Source organism: Amia ocellicauda, chromosome 22 (assembly GCF_036373705.1).
Source record: "Amia ocellicauda isolate fAmiCal2 chromosome 22, fAmiCal2.hap1, whole genome shotgun sequence".
Lineage (NCBI taxonomy): Eukaryota > Metazoa > Chordata > Actinopteri > Amiiformes > Amiidae > Amia > Amia ocellicauda.
In genome coordinates, this window is record NC_089871.1 from 2,139,291 (window position 1) to 2,160,149 (window position 20,859).

At 41.7% G+C, this 20,859-nt stretch overlaps 1 protein-coding gene across 1 annotated transcript in view; it reads left to right on the top strand.

Moving 5' to 3' along the window:
• The window catches only part of slc43a2b (solute carrier family 43 member 2b), a 44,959-nt gene that overhangs the window by 16,327 nt on the left and 7,773 nt on the right, over positions 1-20,859 (top strand). Inside the window, exons 4-13 of the mRNA XM_066696070.1 lie at positions 131-186; positions 598-674; positions 10,344-10,436; positions 11,148-11,281; positions 12,712-12,914; positions 14,589-14,735; positions 17,591-17,723; positions 18,396-18,528; positions 19,930-20,003; positions 20,540-20,663. Coding sequence (XP_066552167.1) covers positions 131-186; positions 598-674; positions 10,344-10,436; positions 11,148-11,281; positions 12,712-12,914; positions 14,589-14,735; positions 17,591-17,723; positions 18,396-18,528; positions 19,930-20,003; positions 20,540-20,663 — 1,174 coding nt within the window. The remainder of the gene's footprint in view (positions 1-130; positions 187-597; positions 675-10,343; positions 10,437-11,147; positions 11,282-12,711; positions 12,915-14,588; positions 14,736-17,590; positions 17,724-18,395; positions 18,529-19,929; positions 20,004-20,539; positions 20,664-20,859) is intronic.

A 20,859-nucleotide genomic window follows, 5' to 3' on the forward strand; every position in this document is an offset into this window, starting at 1 on the left:
AATCATTGCAGTTCTGTTTTTTTGCACCCAGTACCAATAGGGTCAGACCTCTTTCTGTTTCTCAGGCAAGAAGGATTGGTGAATTGGTTTTCATGTCACTCATGACAGTGTTTCCTTGTTTTTATTTCAGTACCTGCTTTGCCATCTCCTGTGTATTGATAGCCTACGGAGCCAGCAACCCGGACTGTACGTACCCAATTTGTGCGGTCGTTTTTGTCATTGATTTAGTGTTTGAGGGGGTTGCGAAGAATATTCGATTAAAGCAATGATCATCATTGATTGTGCCCTTTTTGTATTTGACAGTGGAAAACAGATTTACGTTCTGACAAAACAACTAAAACAGTAAAATATGTTTTAGTTTATACTGCTAAACACTCATGCTTTGAAATTGTGAAAATCTGCAATGTAAATATCAGAGCGTCTTTTTTTTCACCTGAGACTCCCTGAAACCTAAGCCTTTTTTTATTGGCTCGTTTTCCTATGAAGTCCTGTTTCGTGCTTACTATAAGGCAGCACTTTATTTTTTATGAAGTCATGTTGGGGACGCTGCGTAGGTCAGCGCCAGGTCTTATTAAGCGGTCTCTCTTTCTCTCACAGCACTCTCTGTCCTCATCTTCATCGCTCTGGCGCTCAACGGCTTCGGAGGAATGTGCATGACCTTCACCTCACTGACGGTAAGAGTACATGTCATTTCGTCAGTCTTTGAACTCCACGTCTGTGCATGCACATCAGGGTCGCAACCGTCCGCAAATTTCCCATCAGTGCGTAAAATGCGACCATATCCGTAAAACATAAATTACCTACATTTGGACTGATTTCAGCTAGTAATCTTGGGATTTTTACTGAACTCTTTCATGAGTAGAATTTCCTTCCCATATATTATTTTTGGTTTTGGTAATTTCTAACAGATTTACTTGGAGGGACAGATGCTAAGGGAGAGGTACTGTGTATACTGCCAAGTTGAGATATTATTTGCCCTAATTATCCTTGGCCAGTTATGTGTTTCATGGCACAGGTAGTGAACCGTGTACTATCTTGTGGCCTTTTGTTTTGAGTGAATTAGCAGTGCTTTACGTATGCTGGATTTGTTCTTTCTGATTTAATGATGAAGTTGATGAGTAAGCACTGTCAAATCTAGTTGTGCATTGAAGCATAATGTAGTGAAAAACCTGTAAATTCCTGGATTGCACCTTGATCAAGTTTTTGTTTATTAAAAGTGAAACACTGCAATTAAAAACCGCTAAATAACTTGGAGAAAGCAACAGAATCTATACTTCGATGTTCGATCACAGTTTTGCCCCAAGGAAACAGAATAATGAGTTGGCACCATCAAATCTGGTGTTCAGTGAGATCTTGTGTGTGTATGTGTATGTATGTGTGTGTATGTATATATATATATATATATACACAGTGCTTAATTTGTTCCGGATCCTGCCGGGACCTCTCGGCTTTTGAATGTCTGTGTTCCAGTACCTACCTATTTGAGCCAATCTCGTACCTCACGTGGTAACCCGCCCCCCACTCTCACAGTTTTTGACCGTCACCCGTCACCTGTGCCTGCCTTGGCAACCCATTGATGTTCCGACACCTTCAGATTTACAAATTAAGCACTGTGTATATATATATATATATATATATATATATATATATATATATATATATATATATGTACATACACATACACACACACATATAAATATATACACACAGTACTGTGTAAAAGTTTTAGGCAAAGTGTTCACTCACTTTGCATTTAGTTAATTGATAAATATAATCTATTAACATGTATATTTTTGAAAGCATTCTTACTTTACGGCATTTTTTCACACCTGCCTAAAACTTTTGCACAGTACTATGTGTGTATGTGTGTATACATATATAAAATCAGAACAGATGTTCTTGATGAGGCAAAAGGCCATACCACTCCCAAGCTCCTTCTCCTGACTCTTAACTAAGCAATGAATTAGGGATACAAATGCTGAGTCAGCGTAATATAATCTGGTGCTGTTGCTTCTCCCTCGTAGAGCTTGTAATTAAAAAAGTTCCATCTTCTTAATAAAGATACAGGTGCACTCCAGTTATAACATACCCCAAGAGCCCATGGAAATCAATGCAGCAGACATCATTACTTAAAGTATAATAAAATCAATAAGCTTAACTGCCAAAAAACATGTTTATTATAGCCTACTTGCTGGTATTTTCAATACATTCATATTAGAAACAGTATTAGTTTAATGTCATCAACAACTGATTAAAGGTATACAGGTATAAATAATATAATTTAGGCTATATCATATATTTGTATTATTTATAATCTGTACACTGCATTTGAGAGCATAATTTATATCATGAACGTGAGTATTTCCCCATTGAAGCCCATGTTATTTAGGCAGGACCTGCCCATTCAGTATATTGTAAAAGGAGATGCATTTATCAGGATCCATTTTAAGTGTAGTGCACCTGTATGAAAAAAAAGGTCTCCCAAATTCAGAGTCAGGTAGCAGCTCTGTGTCGTACTCAGAGGGGGATAAAGACACAGTTTGCTCCGCGTTCTTGGCTTCTGAACAGTTACTGATTAGCCTGTATGTCCTCCACCAACCAAGACTTTTTTCCAGCTGACTGGCAGTTATTGACTTAACATTAGGCACGGACCTGTCCACTGGCCTGAGAATAGCCCACCACAGGGCTCGAGCTGCCCTGTGTCTCCAGGTGACGGCTGCGGCCACAGTAAACACTCATACCCGTCCGGTTTCCACTCCATTACCTTGTGTGGGGCCCACTGCGCGCTACACTGTGCATAGACAAAAGTCCTTTTTCCTCTCCCTCTCTCTCTTTAATAATACATCAGGCCAGGGATGATACGACTTTGGAGTTAAATTTGGAGTTTCTAGCCTAGTAGGTATATTTTTTTACTCTTTATTTATAGATTAAGCAAGTGAAGAAATGACATTGTCGTTGACTGTGTCCTCGTAAATGTATAATGGCCCAGCAGTTGCTCAGTGCTATATACATACTCGTGTATATACCCATGTTAGGCAGCTGATTTTATCTATTTTTGTTCAAATAGGTCACTGTGTGTTTATTATACTTCAAAAAGTATATATAACTTATCCGTTTAAACGATTCTGCTGGTACACAATCCACATTAAACATGACAGCAATGTGCTCACCCGGGTGCAGGAATACAGAGTGACGTGTTATGCTTTTAAAGTTTTTTGGAACCCAGCTACTTGACCTTTAAAGATTAGGAAAATAAACTAGGGCCTTCCTGTGTTTTTTGTATATTATTATTTTTTCCTCTCAGGAGTCTCGGTTTGCGTTCCTTTTCTCTTGTCGTAGCGATCAAAAGTTTGTGATCAGCAGGATGAGTTTTACAACAGGAAATCCAGATCAGCTGTCCTGCTCTCCCTCCAGCTTCCTGTGAGCTGAGCAGACCTGCCTGGGGATATTTTTCACAGATTCGCTGAGATGTGACCAATCCTCATGCTGTTGTAAAGCAATTTTTTGTTGCTGTTGTTTTGTTCTTTAAAAGCCGTTTGGTTCTCTTGAAACATGTCCATGCTGGTCGTCTGGGTCTCTTTATTAGCGTCTCATGATCATGGAGTTCTTGTTGTCAAGGCTGTGACTGAACTTGCTCTGTTCCCTGGGGGTGTTTTGTTTTTGATTATGAAGAGATGCTTGCGTGCATATGTTTTTTTTTTCTGTTTTGGAAGGGGGGTTAGCAAGATTCAGTGTCATTTCTGGTTCGAGAGTGCTGTGGGCAATTATTATTATACATTCGTAATATAGTGAGGTTTCAATGCTATGAACTCTAAAAAACAAAAAAAGTGACTGCTTTATAGGTCATGGCTTTGTGATGCTTTCAGGCTTTTGGTACTTTTGGTCATTTCTACAGCCTGCAAAACGCCCATTGCCTGCAAACATTTAGAAACTGTTTCAAATCGTATGCCAAATTGCCAGGTTTCTGCAAAACAAATATAACATGTATAACAAGATATAAAATAACGTGTATATAACTATATTACAGTGAAAATAAAAATAGGTTTGAATAACAAAATACAGAGCCCGAAAGGTTTAAGTAAAAATAAATAAAACACGTAATGTACATATGCATGCTAAGTAATCCAATATGTATAGACATTCCAGAGATGGAGTTGTGAAATGTACACAGTAGGTTATTGTGCAACAATCAGATAATAATAACAACATCATATGGTGAGGGGTAATACGGTTCTGCATCATTTTTCTCACGTTGTATTTGCTCCAGAACCAAAATACAACCACAACTACAACCTTGCACAACCTCGCCAGAACAAAATGTGCCAGCGTGGTTTTGCTTTCCTTGACTACCCCAGTCTGTTTTTGCCTGGCCAGGGACTACCGTGTAGTCTCTCCACCCACTGAGAGAGGGAGGGAGAGATAGGGAGAGAGGGAGTGAGTGAGAGAGGGAAGGGGGAGTCAGTTTGGCTGCGTGCCCTGACTTACTTCAGCAGAAGTAGCACTCTTGACTGTGGTAAACAAGATGGAATAAAAGGGCGGCGAAGGAAAGGCAGGGAAAGATCTGATCATACAACGAAACCCTGCAAACACAGCCCTGCTCTTTCCCAGCAAGCACTGCAGGTGCTCCAGACACACAGTGCCACCAACCCGCTCTGCCCAGCTCCCCCCTGGCCTTGCAGCAGTACAAATAAAGCAGCGTGTCTAGATTTTTGCCATTACTCACATAGTTATCCCCCGACTGCCATAGCAATGCACGTCGATGCCTCTTTGTCCGAGAAGTAAATTATTAGTTGGCCAGCACAGCAACAGCTTGTTAATAATTGGGGTATAATCCATATCCGCAAGTAATCGACAGACGGACCTGTCTGAACACTAAAAGATCTGGTGCCAAGTTATTGCCTATGAATACAACTGACTTTTTTCTTTTAGCTCACATAAGCCCTTTCTTTAACTCATATTTATATATAAAGGGTAAATTTCGTATTAATCTAACCATTCCAGCTACTCATGCAATGAAAACAATCAGTACCGACCTCATTATTTATTTACCAGAAGTACCAGCACACTGCCAAACGCGTTTGATACGTCCTTTCTTGTGAAAATCTGCAGAACAGCGTGCAAAATTTCTGTGGAGGCTGGATACACCTCATGCTACAACGCCTTGTTCAAATCCTCAGTCGTGAATGTGTTTAGTATTGAAAAACGTCGTCCTAATATCCAATATCGACTATTCAATATATCTGCTGAAAACTGGGTTCTGAGATTGCAGGGGTGAGAAGTACAGACATCTTATTGCATTCTTAAGTATCGTACTTTCGCCCAGTTGCTGGAGTCTGTACAGCTGTACAAATGAGTACCAGCAACAAGGGGAGTCCTGTTCTTCCATTTCCATTTAGTCTACAGAAAATCTTGAAGAAGCACGTGAGCCACTTAAGATTTGGAATGTCTTCACTCAGCTAAGACTTGACCTAGTCACACTGTTTCAGAAAAGTATCTGTAAGGTTGTGGTGAGCTTGTGACAGACAGTACATAGTTGCAACACATTGGTATATATTCTGTCAGGCATAGTGTTGTGAAAACATTGAAATATAAGAGATTTTGACTGTTTGGATGTTTCTGGCTGACAAAACGAGTTGAGAACAGTAGTATGTTTACAATTTCATAACAATTTCAGTCAATACTATCTGAAAAAATATTTAACAGTGTTTTAAGGTGGTTTTAAATTCAAGGATTACTTAGTGTTGGACATTGACATTGTCACAACACTGAATGGTTGCAGAAATGGTATGGTTGTTTGGGTTTTTGGGTTACAGAACAGGTTATGCTTTCTCTTGGATGTAGTTACACACATGCCATTTGATAACGTTCTTGTACAACGTCTTGCCGTGTTGTTCTTGCTTTCTATTCCTTCGCAGTGTTGACACATCGAAATTTGCTTAGCTAAGCTGTTAGAAGTGTAAATACCACCTTTCCTGAAAGACTCAGCGGAAAAACTGTCTCAGGAGGTCTACTGCCAAGTCTTCCACCCTTCTGCCCTTTCAAAAGAGAGAAGTCTGAAGAAATTGTGACACAGAACAGAGCAGGCGTACGGGGGCACAGCCTGTCCCCTCTGAACTGGATTTAACCAGCTGTGCCGCGTCATAGAGTCATAAAAAAGGGACTAGAACGTCCTGCTTCCTCGTTTACTGGACAGGAGATTTTGTGGCTAAATTTACACCTCTGGCAGTATAGAGAGATTGTGCACTAGGCTTTCTTGGCCCTGTTGATCTCAGCAAAACCAGATTAGGATAATGTCAGCTTTTGAGGGGAAGTTGGGTCTGTCGTTGAGTCAGTGTTGCAGATGACTCATCTTGCTGGGGCTGGTTTGGTCACTTAGAGAAAAGCAAGCTGTTTGCTGTCTCTCTCTGCCTCTCTCTCTCTCTCTCTCTCTCTCTCTCTCTTTCTCTCTCTGCCTCTCTCTGTCTCTCTCCATCTCAGCTTGACATCTACTTTGTAGCCAAACCAGAAGCACATCACTATCCTATCTGTGCGTTTGTAGCACATGGCGTGATGGCGTAAAGGTCTCTTGTTGGGAAAGGTCATTACACTCATACTGTGTGGAACCTTGTGTGTCCTTTTTGTGTTTTTTTTTTATTTGATTTATTTATTTTAATCTCAGATCTATTAGGAATTAAGATAAATATTCCTTCCCAAAGCAACTTTCCAGGTTTGCTGGTTGTTAATCATTTTCTGGAAATCTCAGAGTATGTTTTCAGTTTAACAGTCAGTATATTTGATTTGCTTTGAAAACAAATAAGCGCAAACTGTTTTTTTTTCCACATTCTTAATTTTTTCTGGATACACTATCTCTTTAACTACATTTTCTGTTTGAATTATTTGTGTCTGCACTGTATAAATGTCCAAGGACAAAGGTAAATCATTACCAGACTCTTCAGGATCATTACTTCTGCATTACAACTTCTTCAGTCATACCTCAGCAGTCAGCAACATAGCAGGGCAAAGCTTTTCCCAGAGTTATGCCAAGCACCATTGAACTGGCTCTAATTTTGCAATATTTTATGGATATAATGCTACATAATATACATTGAAATGCTGCACCAGTTTAAGCATGTATTGATGGGTTTAAGCTGGGCAACCATTAACCCTGCTGCCCGCCCTCTCTTCTCTATCTATCTCTCACTCTTGTACACCTTTCTCTCCTTCTTCCACTCAGCTTTTCCTTATTCTCACTCTCCCTGATGACTTTGTCTATTCTGTTGGTCATCTCCCTATGTCTCTCTTTCTCTTTCTGTCTCTTTCTTCATGTCTCTCTGGCCATCTCTCCTTAACCCCACTTCTCATTCTCTCCATCCCTCCCTCTCACTCCCTCTCTCTCTCTCTTTATCCTCCTTTTCTCTCTCTCCCCTCATCTGTCCCACTTTTGCAAATTGAAATTCAACAACAATAGATGCTTTCGTTTCATCACTCAGAAGACGTTATCCGGCACAGTACGCTGATACTCATAAGTAAACAGCACCTGCATCCCTCCTCCACCTCACATTTATCTCTCCTCATCTTGTAAGCCCCCCAAGCCCCACTTCCTCATCCTGTAACTCCTAACTCCATACCATCCTCTCCTTCGTCACATTTATAGTCCCTACAAGTGGCAGGAGTCCCTTCTCTCTCTCTCCTGCTCTGCCAGTGAAATGAGCGTGAATAGCACAGTGGCGACAGTGCCCAGTGCAGCCTGGGTTAGCTCCCCTGACAGCCGGACGCCCTTGCTGTCGCTGTGTGCTTATCCACGCTGATGAGAATTTGTTTTTTATTTTTCGTAGGGGGAAGTGAGGGCGGGGGTTGAGTTATTTCCAGTGCCAGCCTTGGGCTCCTACAGATCAGTACGGGTCGTATGTTTGGTTGAAGCCAAAAGTTAGCGGACGTTTCGTATTTGCATTCTCTTTTGGCTCCCACGCAAAAAAGTCAAAAACAGATGCTATTGAGACACACACCTGACTTGCCTAATGTTATTGGTCATGTATATCCATGTTTATTGTCCATCTAGATAATATAGGATGTTTCTCACAGGTGTTTTGATGTTATTATTATTATTATTATTATTATTATTAATAATAATAATACAAATAATACGTTATTCAGTATAGATAATAATAATAGTTATATATGGTAACAACGTCACTATACAAATTTATTATATAATATATATATTATATAATAACGTGTACTTTAAGAATATATATTTGAACAGATATCACTATGCGTTGACCTTTAGCACAGTTGCAGCACGTGTGAGTGTCTGCTAGTTTTGGAGCCGAGAGACGAGCCTCTACTTCCAGTCTGAGCTGTGGGGAGGCAGCCGGGGGGGGGAGCCAGCTTGTGAAACAGCCTTTATGAGCTCTTCCTCATACCTGTCCCCTCAGGGAGAGGGAAACGTTTACTGTTAACACACAACATGACTCATCACTCAGCAGCACAGCTACAGCCCAGACAAAACACAGCGAAACGCCGCTCGCCAGCAGCACAATCTGTAAATCCAAGGACAGTGCGATGCCAATTTGAGATTAGTGTCGCCACGAAACCGAACCAGTTTGGACTCAGAAACAGAACAGGAGGAGGAGAACCCTGCCTTTTTCCACTGTGAGAACTAACGCGATAGGAAAGCCCATAATTTGTAATCTTGACTTTACCATTATCCCAATTAGGGCACCTTTCAGTGTCGTACTCATGGATGGGCCGGCCAGTGTCTTTGTTCAGAGAAAAACTAGGTGTATGCATATGTGTACAGCTACATTAAGACATTATACATGTTAAATGTTTTTTGGGATTTGCAATGGTACAATTTTAATTAATTTTGTACAGTGCCTTTTCACCATGTGCAAAGTACCATTCACTATTCTGCTATAAGAGTTGTCTAATTAGTTTCTACATGTTTGGTTTTTTACATTTCCTTACCAGTTGGCACTGTTTTATTTCTCTCTCTCTCTATCTCTCTCTCTCTCTCTCTCTCTCTCTCTCTCTCTCTCGTTTTTTTCAATATGTGCCTTTTGTAAAAAATAAACTGATTTTTTTTCTCTTTATTTTTTTCTGTGTGTAAATAAACCTTAGAGCCATGCTGTTAATGTTACAAAATGATAAAAGCAGACAAGATCAAATGGAGAAAATGTGCACCCTAGAAAGGATCAGTACAATACAGCCAGTCACAAAATCTGCCAGCTGCTCATTTTATTTTTGCCGTTCCCATCGCCGCACACAGCTCATCTGCCTGTTTTTTAAACATCAGATGCTTCTTTCTTCCTATAACAACGTCCAAGCTTGTATGGAAGTGTCTGTCTCAAACTAATTAAATATAGCTGTTTTTGTTTATTTATTTGTTGATTTTAGCCTGGGATCAGTGGCTTCTCTCTCTCTCTCTCTCTCTCTCTCTCTCGTACTCTCTTTCTCTCTCTCTCTCTCTCTCTCTCCCACTGCCTCACTGTCTCTCTCTATCTCATTTTCAATGATCAGAAAAATAGTGATTCTCATCGAATGTTGTCAGCTAAGAACACAGTGTTCTCTCACCTTTCCAAGAAAATAACAAAGTATAAATATCTGTATTGGAACAGGAAGTTTGCTCTCGTTTCCACCCTATGAGGACTCTAGATAACCTGAAAGAACAAATACTGCAGTGTGATCTGTCCATTTGCTGTAGAAGGAATGCATATTGAAGTAGTGACATTGCGCTCGAGTGCAGTTTAGGTGCAGTCTGTCAAAAGGCAGTCCCTTCTGAATAGAGAGCATTTAGATTATCATAATTAGCATAATTAGTAATTGTAGTATTTCTGCTATATATTTGGAATAATATAAATAATAAATGCTTTGTTTGTGTTCTGTTTCTTTTTTTTTTCTCTAAATGTCTGGGAACATTTAAAGCAGTCGCTTCCTCTATCAGACTCATATGAGGTCTTTGATGAGCAAGCTGCCTCAGATTTGGTCAGGGCACTGAATATGATTATATAAAAAGCAAGAAGCGAAAGTAATATCTTGCTAGTTTCCGAAGTTTGGATGTTCCAAAGATCTTAAGGAGTTTACCAATGAGTTAAGAGTAGAACTACAAGCAACAGAAATGCATTTAACAAAGGAGCACACAGTACATGATATAATAATAGACGTGAATTAATTAGTCTGGCATGAAATACAGTGCAAGATTGTATTCAGGGCAAGTCCGAGGAGAGCAATAGCGTCATCTTGTGAGATCTTGTCAGTTTGCTGAGACACAGGGACTTGACTTTAGACAACATCTAGACCTGGAGTCGTGCAATGGATGCTGAGAACTGATTTGTGTGTTTGGCGTGCTTTGTGTTTCTCCCTAGCTGCCCAACATGTTCGGGGACCTGCGTTCCACCTTCATCGCGCTGATGATTGGTTCCTACGCGTCCTCCGCCGTCACCTTCCCCGGGATCAAGGTACCTGATGAGACTGGGACTCTGTAGAGAAGCGATAAAGCAAACACACATTGCATAGGCCTAGACAACATCAAAACTTTGACCAACTAGCAAATACAAAATCAGCACCTTTGATTTTAAAGTAGCAGGAATTAGCTTCTGACAATATATTAAACTGTGACAAGGTATGTTTGGACTTTGCTATTTGTGGGTAGGTCAAAGTTTTTCATTGGTTTAGCTTGTAATATTAATACTGATAAGGAATCCTACAACAGATTTTAAAGTTCATGCTCAAATCAAACTTTGTAGAGTTGTCTTTTAAATCTTATACAGATAATTAAAGAAACATGCAGTCACCCACTTGACCATATTGCAGATTCCCACTTTATCAGCTAGGATGTGACTATTTTATATTTTTTGTTCTACACAATTAGAGCTACAGTGGGAAAACAGGACGGCTTTTCAAACTGTCCTTTTCAAGGGAAGAGTCATGTATCTCTGTTAGTCACTTGCCTCTTAAATTCACTTCCCTAGTCAGATAGGAAACCATTACCAGAGGCAACACAAAAGTGTACATGCTGACTGAGCACTTTAGTTCTGCTGTGTGGACTTCATTTGATTGGGGATTTTCACACAGAGGGTCTTGTACAATAGTTATGAAGCCGCCAGCTGTAGAAGTCCATGGAGTCACACCCAGTCTCTTCACTCTTCTCCTCTGACCCAATCATGCAGGTTATCTATGACCTCGGCGTGACCTTTATCACCATCCTTCTGGTGTGGGCAGGGTGTGCTGGTCTGGTCTTTATCAACTGCTTCTTCAACTGGCCGCTGGAACCCTTCCCTGGCCCCGAGGACATGGACTATACGTGAGTAGCACACGGTTCAGTCCCAGCCAGCCTTCATCCCCTCGCAGCCACACTCTCCCTCACCAAGATGGCGCCATCGTGACTGAATTCCGTCGTGTCGTAAGCTGCGTTAGTGGTTTCTGCCACTGGAGTAAATCTTTCATTGATGTAGGCAAACAAGTAAAGTTTCTGCCTGTAACTTTCAGAAACGACAATAACAAAAACGCCACCAGCTGTTGTCTTAGAACGATTTCCTGTGTGATGTATATGTTCTTAGCATACTGCTGTGTGTATTTATTCCACCCAGCCAACAGAGACACGCGACTGCAAAAAGCCTGCTCTGGTGCGGACTAAATTGGCTTTTATTATAAAGCCCTGGGATTAGAGTATGTTTTTCCTAAACGGGCTCCCAATCTATTCCTCATTTAATGCTCAATATTACTTTTGTAATCCCTGTAATGTGATCACTTGGGAGCCTGTAGCTCTGAGAACATCAGAGCCTCTCTTTTATCCCCATCTACCCATGCGGCAACTTTTTCAGACTCTGAAGCCACTGGATGCGTTTACTTTTCAGATTGTCTTTCAAGTGACACTCGACTATTGAATCCATAAAATACAAGAAACGAACTGATGCAGAAATGTATATATGTATATCACTTAATTATATAAGAATAATCATAATCGTAAAAATAAAGTGCTTGTGTGTGTTCATTCAGGTGTGCTGTGCTCACTGTGCAGAAGAGCTCTGTGTATTTGTCTTAATATCGTAAAGGAGACAGTACAAAACAAGGCCTACTCTGGTTCCACTTCATCCTGTGTCACAAAAGTGTGTGTGGGTGAAACTGGGTTGATCATGTCAGTTAGGAGTTTCCCAGATCATTTTATATTATATGTTTATGGGAAGAGTCATTTCTACCATATATTTTCAACCTATAAATTTAATATATGGGTTAAACACATACAGATCTTTTAAATGTATCCCATTTATTTTCAAGATACAAAAAGGGCAGAAATGGTGGCATATGAATTACATTGTTAGCAGGGATCATCGCGCTCTCTGTACTAATATGGCTCATGGCGTACAGAGCTCAAGTCAGAAAAGGTCATTGCAGGAACTCCTGGTATCCTCTTCACAACACATGCATTAACAGCATTAACTTGAGCTGTAGTTTGAAAATAGCAGGATTTTCTAATTACATGGGGGGAAATAAACAAACAAAGCAAACAAACAGAAAACAAATCCAGTATCAATTGGAGACACCTGTCGGCCCAGCCATTCCAAAGCAGCTGCTGTTTTCTATTCATAGGATGGCTGGGCCTGTGCTTGGCAGCTTCTTCCTTGTTTTGAGAAAGAGAAAGAAACAAGCAGTTGTTTAACCTGCCTTTGAACGCGGCCCGCTCCTCGCTCGGTATGATTTTGTTCTCAATCTGATGTTCTTCTTCCTGGGCAGAGTGAAGATCAAGTTCAGCTGGCTGGGCTTTGACCACAAGATCACCGGGAAGCAGTTCTACAGGCAGGTGACGACAGTGGGCCGCAGGCTGAGCGTGGGCAACTCCATGAAACAGACTCCCAAGGAGCTGGCTGTGCAGGATGGGAACAAGCTATGCCTTTCCACCGTGGACTTGGAGGTCAAGTGTGAGCCCCAGGGAGAAGGTACGCCAACCAGTATTCATGGCAAGAAGGAGGCTGCCCCAGTTATGATACAGTTGTATTATTTCTGGTCTCCAGTGGTTTTCAGTTTGCTTTGCTGCACAGGGGAAATTGGAAAACCATGATATCCCACAATCCATGCATCTGAAATTGACTTATGTGGACCATGTTTTTTTTTTGTGTAGGCATGTTGAACCCACTGAAGTCACTATACATGACACTGTGGACACAGTAAAACCATTTTAAAAGTGTGAAAATACCTTGCGGCATATATACCAGGATAAACTTACATAAAGGACATTTTAAGAGTATGACTCAAAATGAAGGCTTGAGGCACAAACAAAGCAGTTTCACAAAAATATCATTATCATCAACACACCAGAGAAAAACATTTGTTTCCCTTACTAACATGAAGGTGATGATCTGGAGCCATTTACTAAAAAACTAAAACCATATGTAGCTGACCTTGAAGGCTTATTCAACATAGAGTCATTAGTTTCTGCATGTTGAGTGTAATTGTAGTGGAACATACTAGGCATTATATCAATGCAGCCTATTGTAATACACTAATAAAGTCCTTAAACTGAAGCAGTGAAATATACATCTTTCGTAGATGGGAAAATTCAAATGTTAAAAGCATTACCGATACCAGACATAATGGATTAGTCGCTCCTTTGACTTATTTTTAAATGAAAAAAACAACATCATAAGTTGTTTACACACTGCTAGATTGTTTCCAGTCTTTCTACGACTTATGAAATCACTGATTTGTATCTTTTGGCTCTCGTCTGCCTTGTTGCAGATTCTTTCAAACATGGAACGAATCTGAACAGAAGATTACTTTTTATCCCTCCTAATGAAATTCACACCTCTACAACAGGATATCCGATGGGCCATACAATATTGAGCGCAATCATTGTTTATTAACAGTATTGTTTCGAAGCAGGACTGCGATTTAAAATGCAGGCCTTCTATTCAGGTCTGTAGTCACTACAATGGCGATCATAACAATAAGTCCTTAAGCCGATTAAATTGTATGCTTCGAGGTCAGCTGTAAAACGAATGCAGTTCTGTCCATAGCAGCTCGGTACAGGGTCATATTATTGTGCTGTGTTCCACAACACACTTTAATGGTGCTCAGTACTGTCACAAAAGATAGCAAGACAGATAGTAAATTACATCATTGGTCCTCTACAGTTTGGCGGGGCCTAAGTAAACAAAATGAGACATAATATGAAATGTCTCCATTCGTCTGATACAGCAGGCTTCGTATCACAGCTAGCCTTTGGTTCCGGCTCCCTGTGATACCATATCACCTGTTGTGTTAGATCCTATCTATTCTGAACATACTAAATATAGGCCTCTATTGAGATTATGTATTAAAGAGAAAGTATCAAACTAAGTAGAACAGAGGAGTTAAGCCCAGAGGTCATCAGCTGTTCCAGGTGTAGGATCTGGGTCAAGCAGAGCAAAATATTGTAGAAATTCAGCTCACCATATATGTTCAAGCTATACAGAAAATGTGTATGGCAAACTAAAATATATACTAAAGTACGTATATTCCATACAGTTTAAATATACAAAAACTGGACCAATTTTGTTTTGGTTTAGGCCTAGGTCTCCTTACAGTAAGAAGCATCTGACCTGTGTGTTGTCTGTCTGTCTGTCTCCCTACAGCTGCCCCGTCCTTTATGCGCAGTATCTTCAGTCCTATCTTCATGCTGAGTCTGGTAACCATGTGTGTCACTCAGTTGCGCCTCATCTTTTACATGGGGGCAATGAACAACATCCTGGAATCGCTGGTCGGTGGGAATCTGGACACAGGTGAGCACAGGGCTGTGGGCGATGCTGAGAGATGGTTGTGATCGGGTCGAAATGAACGATCGCTCTGTGTCTTCTGTGTTCTTCTTGGTTCTCATTGGGGGAGGCTGAGCAGTCCTTGTTGTGATAATATTGTTCTTAAAGGTATTGAATTCACAGAGCTCTATATGTGGCCCACAAGACATCATATAGTTAATGATGTGGCCCTCTGCAATATTGGGATTGGGAGCACTGCCTTTAATGTACCAGGCAGATCTTGACATGAGTCTGATGAGTGTAGGAGAGCCTGGTTCGAATCACTGTCTGCTGAAGTGCGTGCTGATCTTTTTTGAGGAAATGAACAGTTTTGCTATAAGCTGCTGCAGTAGACAGTGGGATACGCGTCTGTGTGTCATCTCAGAGAATGTCTCCTTGGACCTTTTCATCTCAGCTGGTTATTAAGACTGAATTCTTTGAATGGATTATTATGCTATTTTGGTGTCCAAATGCCGTCATTCTAGCTTCCGAGTCTTTTTCCCCAGCCTTGTTTTTGTGTTTGTACCACAGTGTGCTTTGGGCCGTGAAAAGCTTTATGTAATGTATTCTTAATCTAACCAGTTTCCACATCAGAAACCAGTCAGTACCAGCTAAAGGATAAAAGAGGCAAATTGTGAAATCCCTGCAGTGGATTGTGTCTAATAAGCGCTGTGCCTAGTCCAGCTGTTCCGAGTCGTGGTGGACGTGGTGCTGCACTTAAATCCCACAGTTAGGATCTGCCGTGTCCAGTCTCCGCTGTGCCTTCTGTTCAAAAGACCCAGCTTTGCAATAGGTGAATTGTTGTCACCTTTACCTCACCCTGTTTCACTTAAAACATTTCAAATTCCCAACAGGAATAAACTGGTCATGTTAAGTGCAAATGGGAACAAGAGGGGGCACATAAACAGAAGAGACCATTGTGCCAAGGCTTTGATTTGTATTGATTGCTGTTATGAGTTTGATTTATTTTGCACAGGTGAAGCGTTTCAACAGCCAGGCTCACCGACTCCTTATAAAAATGAAAATGTTCATTAATAATTGATACAAAACGTTTCCTCGACATTTAATCTGTTGATTGAGTTAAAAATGATATTCTGAAGAAGAATAACTGGCTTTCTGTCCACATTTAAGCTGCATTGTGCTCTCAAATATGAATGAGAGTGGAATGGAAGCTTTTACCAATTGTAGCAGTCTGGGGCAGTTAAAAAACAATTCCAGCTGTCTGCCGATCTGTGTTGTGCGACTACAGCATCCAAGGGCGAAGTTGTGGCAACGGTCAAACAAGACACGAGAAAGCAGCCCAAGCGCATAATCGCCAGTTCTTGCCTGTTATCGATTGCCCTCACGCTGACTGTGACGAGATGAAACGCAGCACTGCATGACGCTGGGTATTCAGTCAGGCTAATCTCTGTAAAGGGCTCATGGGCAGATGTGGCACAGATGTGAGGGAGCAAAATGCTTTGTGTTTTTAGTGGCTGTGTTCTCAGTTGTTGTGTGAGAGTCCGTGTGTGTTCAGACTGCTTGAGACCGGGGCAGTGGGAGGCCAGACCTAATTTCTTCCCGACTGCGTGTGCGTCGGGAGGGGCGTCAATTGGATTAAAGTGAGCAGGTGGATTTTTTCCACCCCCTCCACAAACAAAATACCAGGGGAAAACAAAAATAGGAATTACAGTCATAGTCAGGGTTTTGGAAGCATGTTTTTTCATTCGCGTCCATCGCGGAAAATAAGCAAAACCATTTTCCCCCGAAGCAAAGAATGTTCCATTCTGCCTAAATATATGTATTACGTTTTTTTTCTGTCAGGAGTAATCACTCTCAATGTGATGTCAGCAGGAGTCATTTTAAATAGTCTCCGGACTGCGGTAATAATGTTCATTGTAATTAGTTCAATTAGTTTTTTTGGCGCAGGAGAAAAGCAGTGCATTTTAGACAGCAGGTATAGGGGCAGGATTAAAGAGCAAATTACACACAAATTTGATAGCAGTTGTATTCATGAGTAGAAGAAAGAAGCATCTCACATCAACAAAGTAACTGCCACTGAGTACAGGTTTGTAGTTTCCTATTAGCATCAACATTTTGTTTTCATCTGAGCTTTTTAGTCGTAAGAAACCAAAGTAGCTGGCAGAATTTTTAACAATGGCCCAGACCAAATGAAAACCTCGACCAACTAGGGAATTGCTGGATTCATTTTTTTGTCTGCTGTGGGTACTTTGGTTGTTGCAGAGGTATTGTGCAATGCAGGGGTCCCAAAAAATGCTGCCTGCTGTACAGAACTGCTGCTAACAGTTCTCACTCTTTCTTCCCTCTCTCTCTCTCTCTCTCTACTTTCAATGCTGCAATGCTTGCTGCTATACAGTGGGGAAAATGGAAGTTGGTAAGATTGCTGTATAGACTAGATTCATCTGGTTTGGGGATGTGCAGAGTAAACATTCTCCCGTCAAAGAGAATAATACACAAATTGTTCAAAGAAAATTACCAATCAAGAAAACTACAGTACATTTACTGAATTAAATTATTTGAATTATTTAGCATCTTCATCAAAAGTATTTAATCCTCTGCACATTTCTGAACTAAACCCTCTGGTTTCCTACTCCCCAGCCCTCTTCACACTCATCCCGGACTGTAGTGTTGTTCGTGTTAGCTGCAGATGATCGTAGTCTTTCCGGTAGAAGCCTAATTTAGTATTTTACGATTTACATCAACAAAACAATCTCCTTACCATCTTAGACCAGCGCAGATAATATCAATTCATGAATAACCATTTTAACAGACAGATTAACTTAATTAAAAAATGTGTGTTTAAATAAATATGCCTGATTACTCTCTCTCTCTCTCCCTTTCAGTGAGTCTGTACACCTCGATCTTCGGGGTTCTGCAGCTGCTCTGCCTGCTGACTGCCCCTGTCATTGGGTACATCATGGACTGGAAGCTGAAGGAGTGTGAGGACAACGACCAAGAGGAGAAAGAGACGTCCAAGTGAGTCCTCCTGCAAAGTTACACCTGTTGAATGGCACATGCCTGTGTCAGCCTCGCTGTAGTCTAGAACAAAACTCCAACTCCAACAGGACGACACTGGACAGGGAATGCACATCTAAAGCAATGTTCACATGTACATTATATAAGCACTGTTACAAGTACAAGGTCAGCACTATATCTAGAGAGACACATTTCCACAGTATTTACAGGCTCTCAAAATTGTCACTTAATACCTGTTTCAAATGGACAGTTTGACCCAAGGAACGCAGTTATTGAGTGCATTAATTCACTGCATTGGACATGAACCCTGTGGCCGGAGGCGACTGTAACACTCGTATCTGGGGACTAGATGCAGTGTGCGCTCTCTCCTTCCTCTTTTCCTGTAATGAGACCTGGATTCGAAATCAGCCGAGGGGCCTCCGCATTCAATTATGAGAGAAAAAAAAGGGAAGTTAATTAGCTCCGGCGATGAGTGCGCGATTGCTTTGTCTTTGTCACTAGAAACCTGAAGTGAGAGAACTGAAATCAGTGCCGTTAAGCTGGCCCCACCAGAACTTTCTCTGAGTACTTTACCGAAGATGATCTGATCCTGAGACATTGATTTCACTTTATATGTCTCTCTCCACTCCCCCGTCCTTATTTTCTCCGTCTCTCCCTCTCTCTCTCTCACAGGGATCAGACGCAGCCCAAACGCCGCGACCGCCAGATCCAGAAAATCACAAATGCCACTCGCGCGTTCGTCTTCACCAACTTGCTACTGGTCGGATTTGGTATCACCTGCCTCATTCCCAATCTGCCACTGCAGGTGAGCCCCCCGCCCCCCAGCTGTGTTCACGCACGAGTTTCAGTCAGGCAAAACACCCTGCTTGAAATGACAAAGGCAGAATTACACCAGCTGCCTTACATACAGAAGTCCTCACCTCTTTGTGTCCAGGTGGGCTTGCCTCTTTCTTTGGGAGCGTGCTCCTCTCTAAGCTCCTCCGTTGTCACACGGGTTGCACTTAGACTGTGCTTCAAAGCAGCATTAAACACACGTATGTGGCACAGAAATGGAAATAGAAGAGAAATTCATATCCGGTATTCATGTATATACTTTTTTTGTTACTTGTTTTCAAGTATAATTATGGAGGAACTCGGCCCTGTTGCCCCTCGGAGCCTCCTACTCAGAGCAATATGCTTAGCTCGCTTGGGCAAACGTGGCAAGGGCTTGTGTAATTCAGCCATACTGTATTCAACTGGTCACATAAAGCATGGCCTTTGGCATGACTGCAGCTGGCATGGCACCAAGCCATTCTCTGCTCCCAGTCCTGGCCTTGCGTGCGCTCCAGCCCGTTCAACTTCACCCCCCAATGGACGGGCACGTGAGGGCAAGAGGGTGGAAATAGTGGCATAGCAAAGCAGGATCATGAGAATCAGAAGGTTTGCGTACAATGGGAGGTCATTTGCCTGTTATGCTCATTATCCCATCCGGTAAATTGCTGAGTGATGCCAAGGAGTGAGCTTCGTCAACAGGCCGGGGGAGGTCGTTCCAGACCCTTTCCACCCCCCAGACTTTAGACTTGGCTTCTATTTGTTCCCCTGGCATCAGCCGATGCATTGTTCTCTGTATAATTCGCCATAAAAGCTAAAAGGCATTTAAAACACATTTCAACAGGAGTAAACTGTATAACAAAGACATGCCCATGTTAAATACTAAAAGATTATAAGGAACCATCTTGAAATATCTGTATTTCAATAAGTCATAAGAATAAGCTGTATTCATTTGGGTACAGGGACAGGTCAGTTCAAACCGGCTAATAGAGGAACCGGTCTGGAGGGAAAATGATGACAGGAAATGACAAACCCTTTGGAAAATGCTGCTGTCATTTATTTATGTATTTATTTGCTAGCACACGGACTTCCCTTCTTAGCACAGCAGGCTCAATGCAGAGCCCCTATGCAACATAGAGTAGCACCGCCCCCTTGTGGAGTCACAAGGCAGGTCAGCTGCCAGGCACTGCAGAGGGATTTTATATAACTGTAGTGGTCAGGTGTTTTAGCAGAATGACAGCGAGGATAAAGGCCCCAAATGGGGGGGTGAGCATGTCAGGTTGATGTTTAGATTGATTTTAGCCATTGAAGGGGTTTTTGATGAGGTTTGCTGTGCCTTTCTGGGCTGAGGCTCGAAAACGGCCTGTTACTAATTTAGTCTGATGCTTCTTTTCAGATTATCTCATTTGTCTTGCACACCATCGTCAGAGGGTTCATCCATTCTGCTGTGGGCGGCCTGTATGCAGCCGTGTAAGTGGAGATTGCTTGGGAGACTTGCCATTGAATCAAGAAGGGACTCGAGAAAACACTGTCCTTGCATTGATATCTTAAATATAAATGATCGACTGCTAGTGATTGTTGTAATGCTGTTGGACCTTCTAGCCCTACAGTTTCCAGACCTAGTGGATTAATGGCCACTGACAACTCAATTATTTCCCAAATGATTTGGAAAAAAAGAAAGATCTATAAGACGATTCAGAAAAAGGCAGATCAAAAATTTAAAAATTCTATCATCCTTTATTGCAGTCCAAATTCACCAATATTTGGGGTTATTTACAGTAAATTGGTACCTGTGGACCACGGGCTCACTGCTCCAGTCCTCGAGGCCACCTGGGGATTCTGGTTTTCATTCCACCCCAGGTGTTCAGGACTTCAGGACTATATTAAAGTCGTTATTGGGATGGGAAGTCCTGTTTATTCTAGTGTCTCAATCGTTGGCTTATTGAAAGGGACTTTGACTGACAGGAGATCAGTGCTCACTCTCTCACACTCTCTCTCTCTCTCAGGTACCCCTCCACTCAGTTCGGCAGTCTGACAGGCATGCAGTCCCTCATCAGTGCCCTCTTTGCTCTGTTGCAGCAGCCTCTCTTCATGGCAATGATGGGGCCCCTTGAAGGAGACCCCCTCTGGGTACGTTCACAACCAGGCATCCCATGTTTCCAGACGGGCCTCTCTACTGACAAATTCTCCCATTTTACATTTTTCTTCTTGAAGTCCTTGACCCCCAGATTGTGTGATTCGCTTTCTTAATTCAACTCGGAGGGGGAGGGAAGCAGTTAATGGCCCAGCTTTTTATAAACTGGGAAACTTCTCCTCCTCAAAGTTT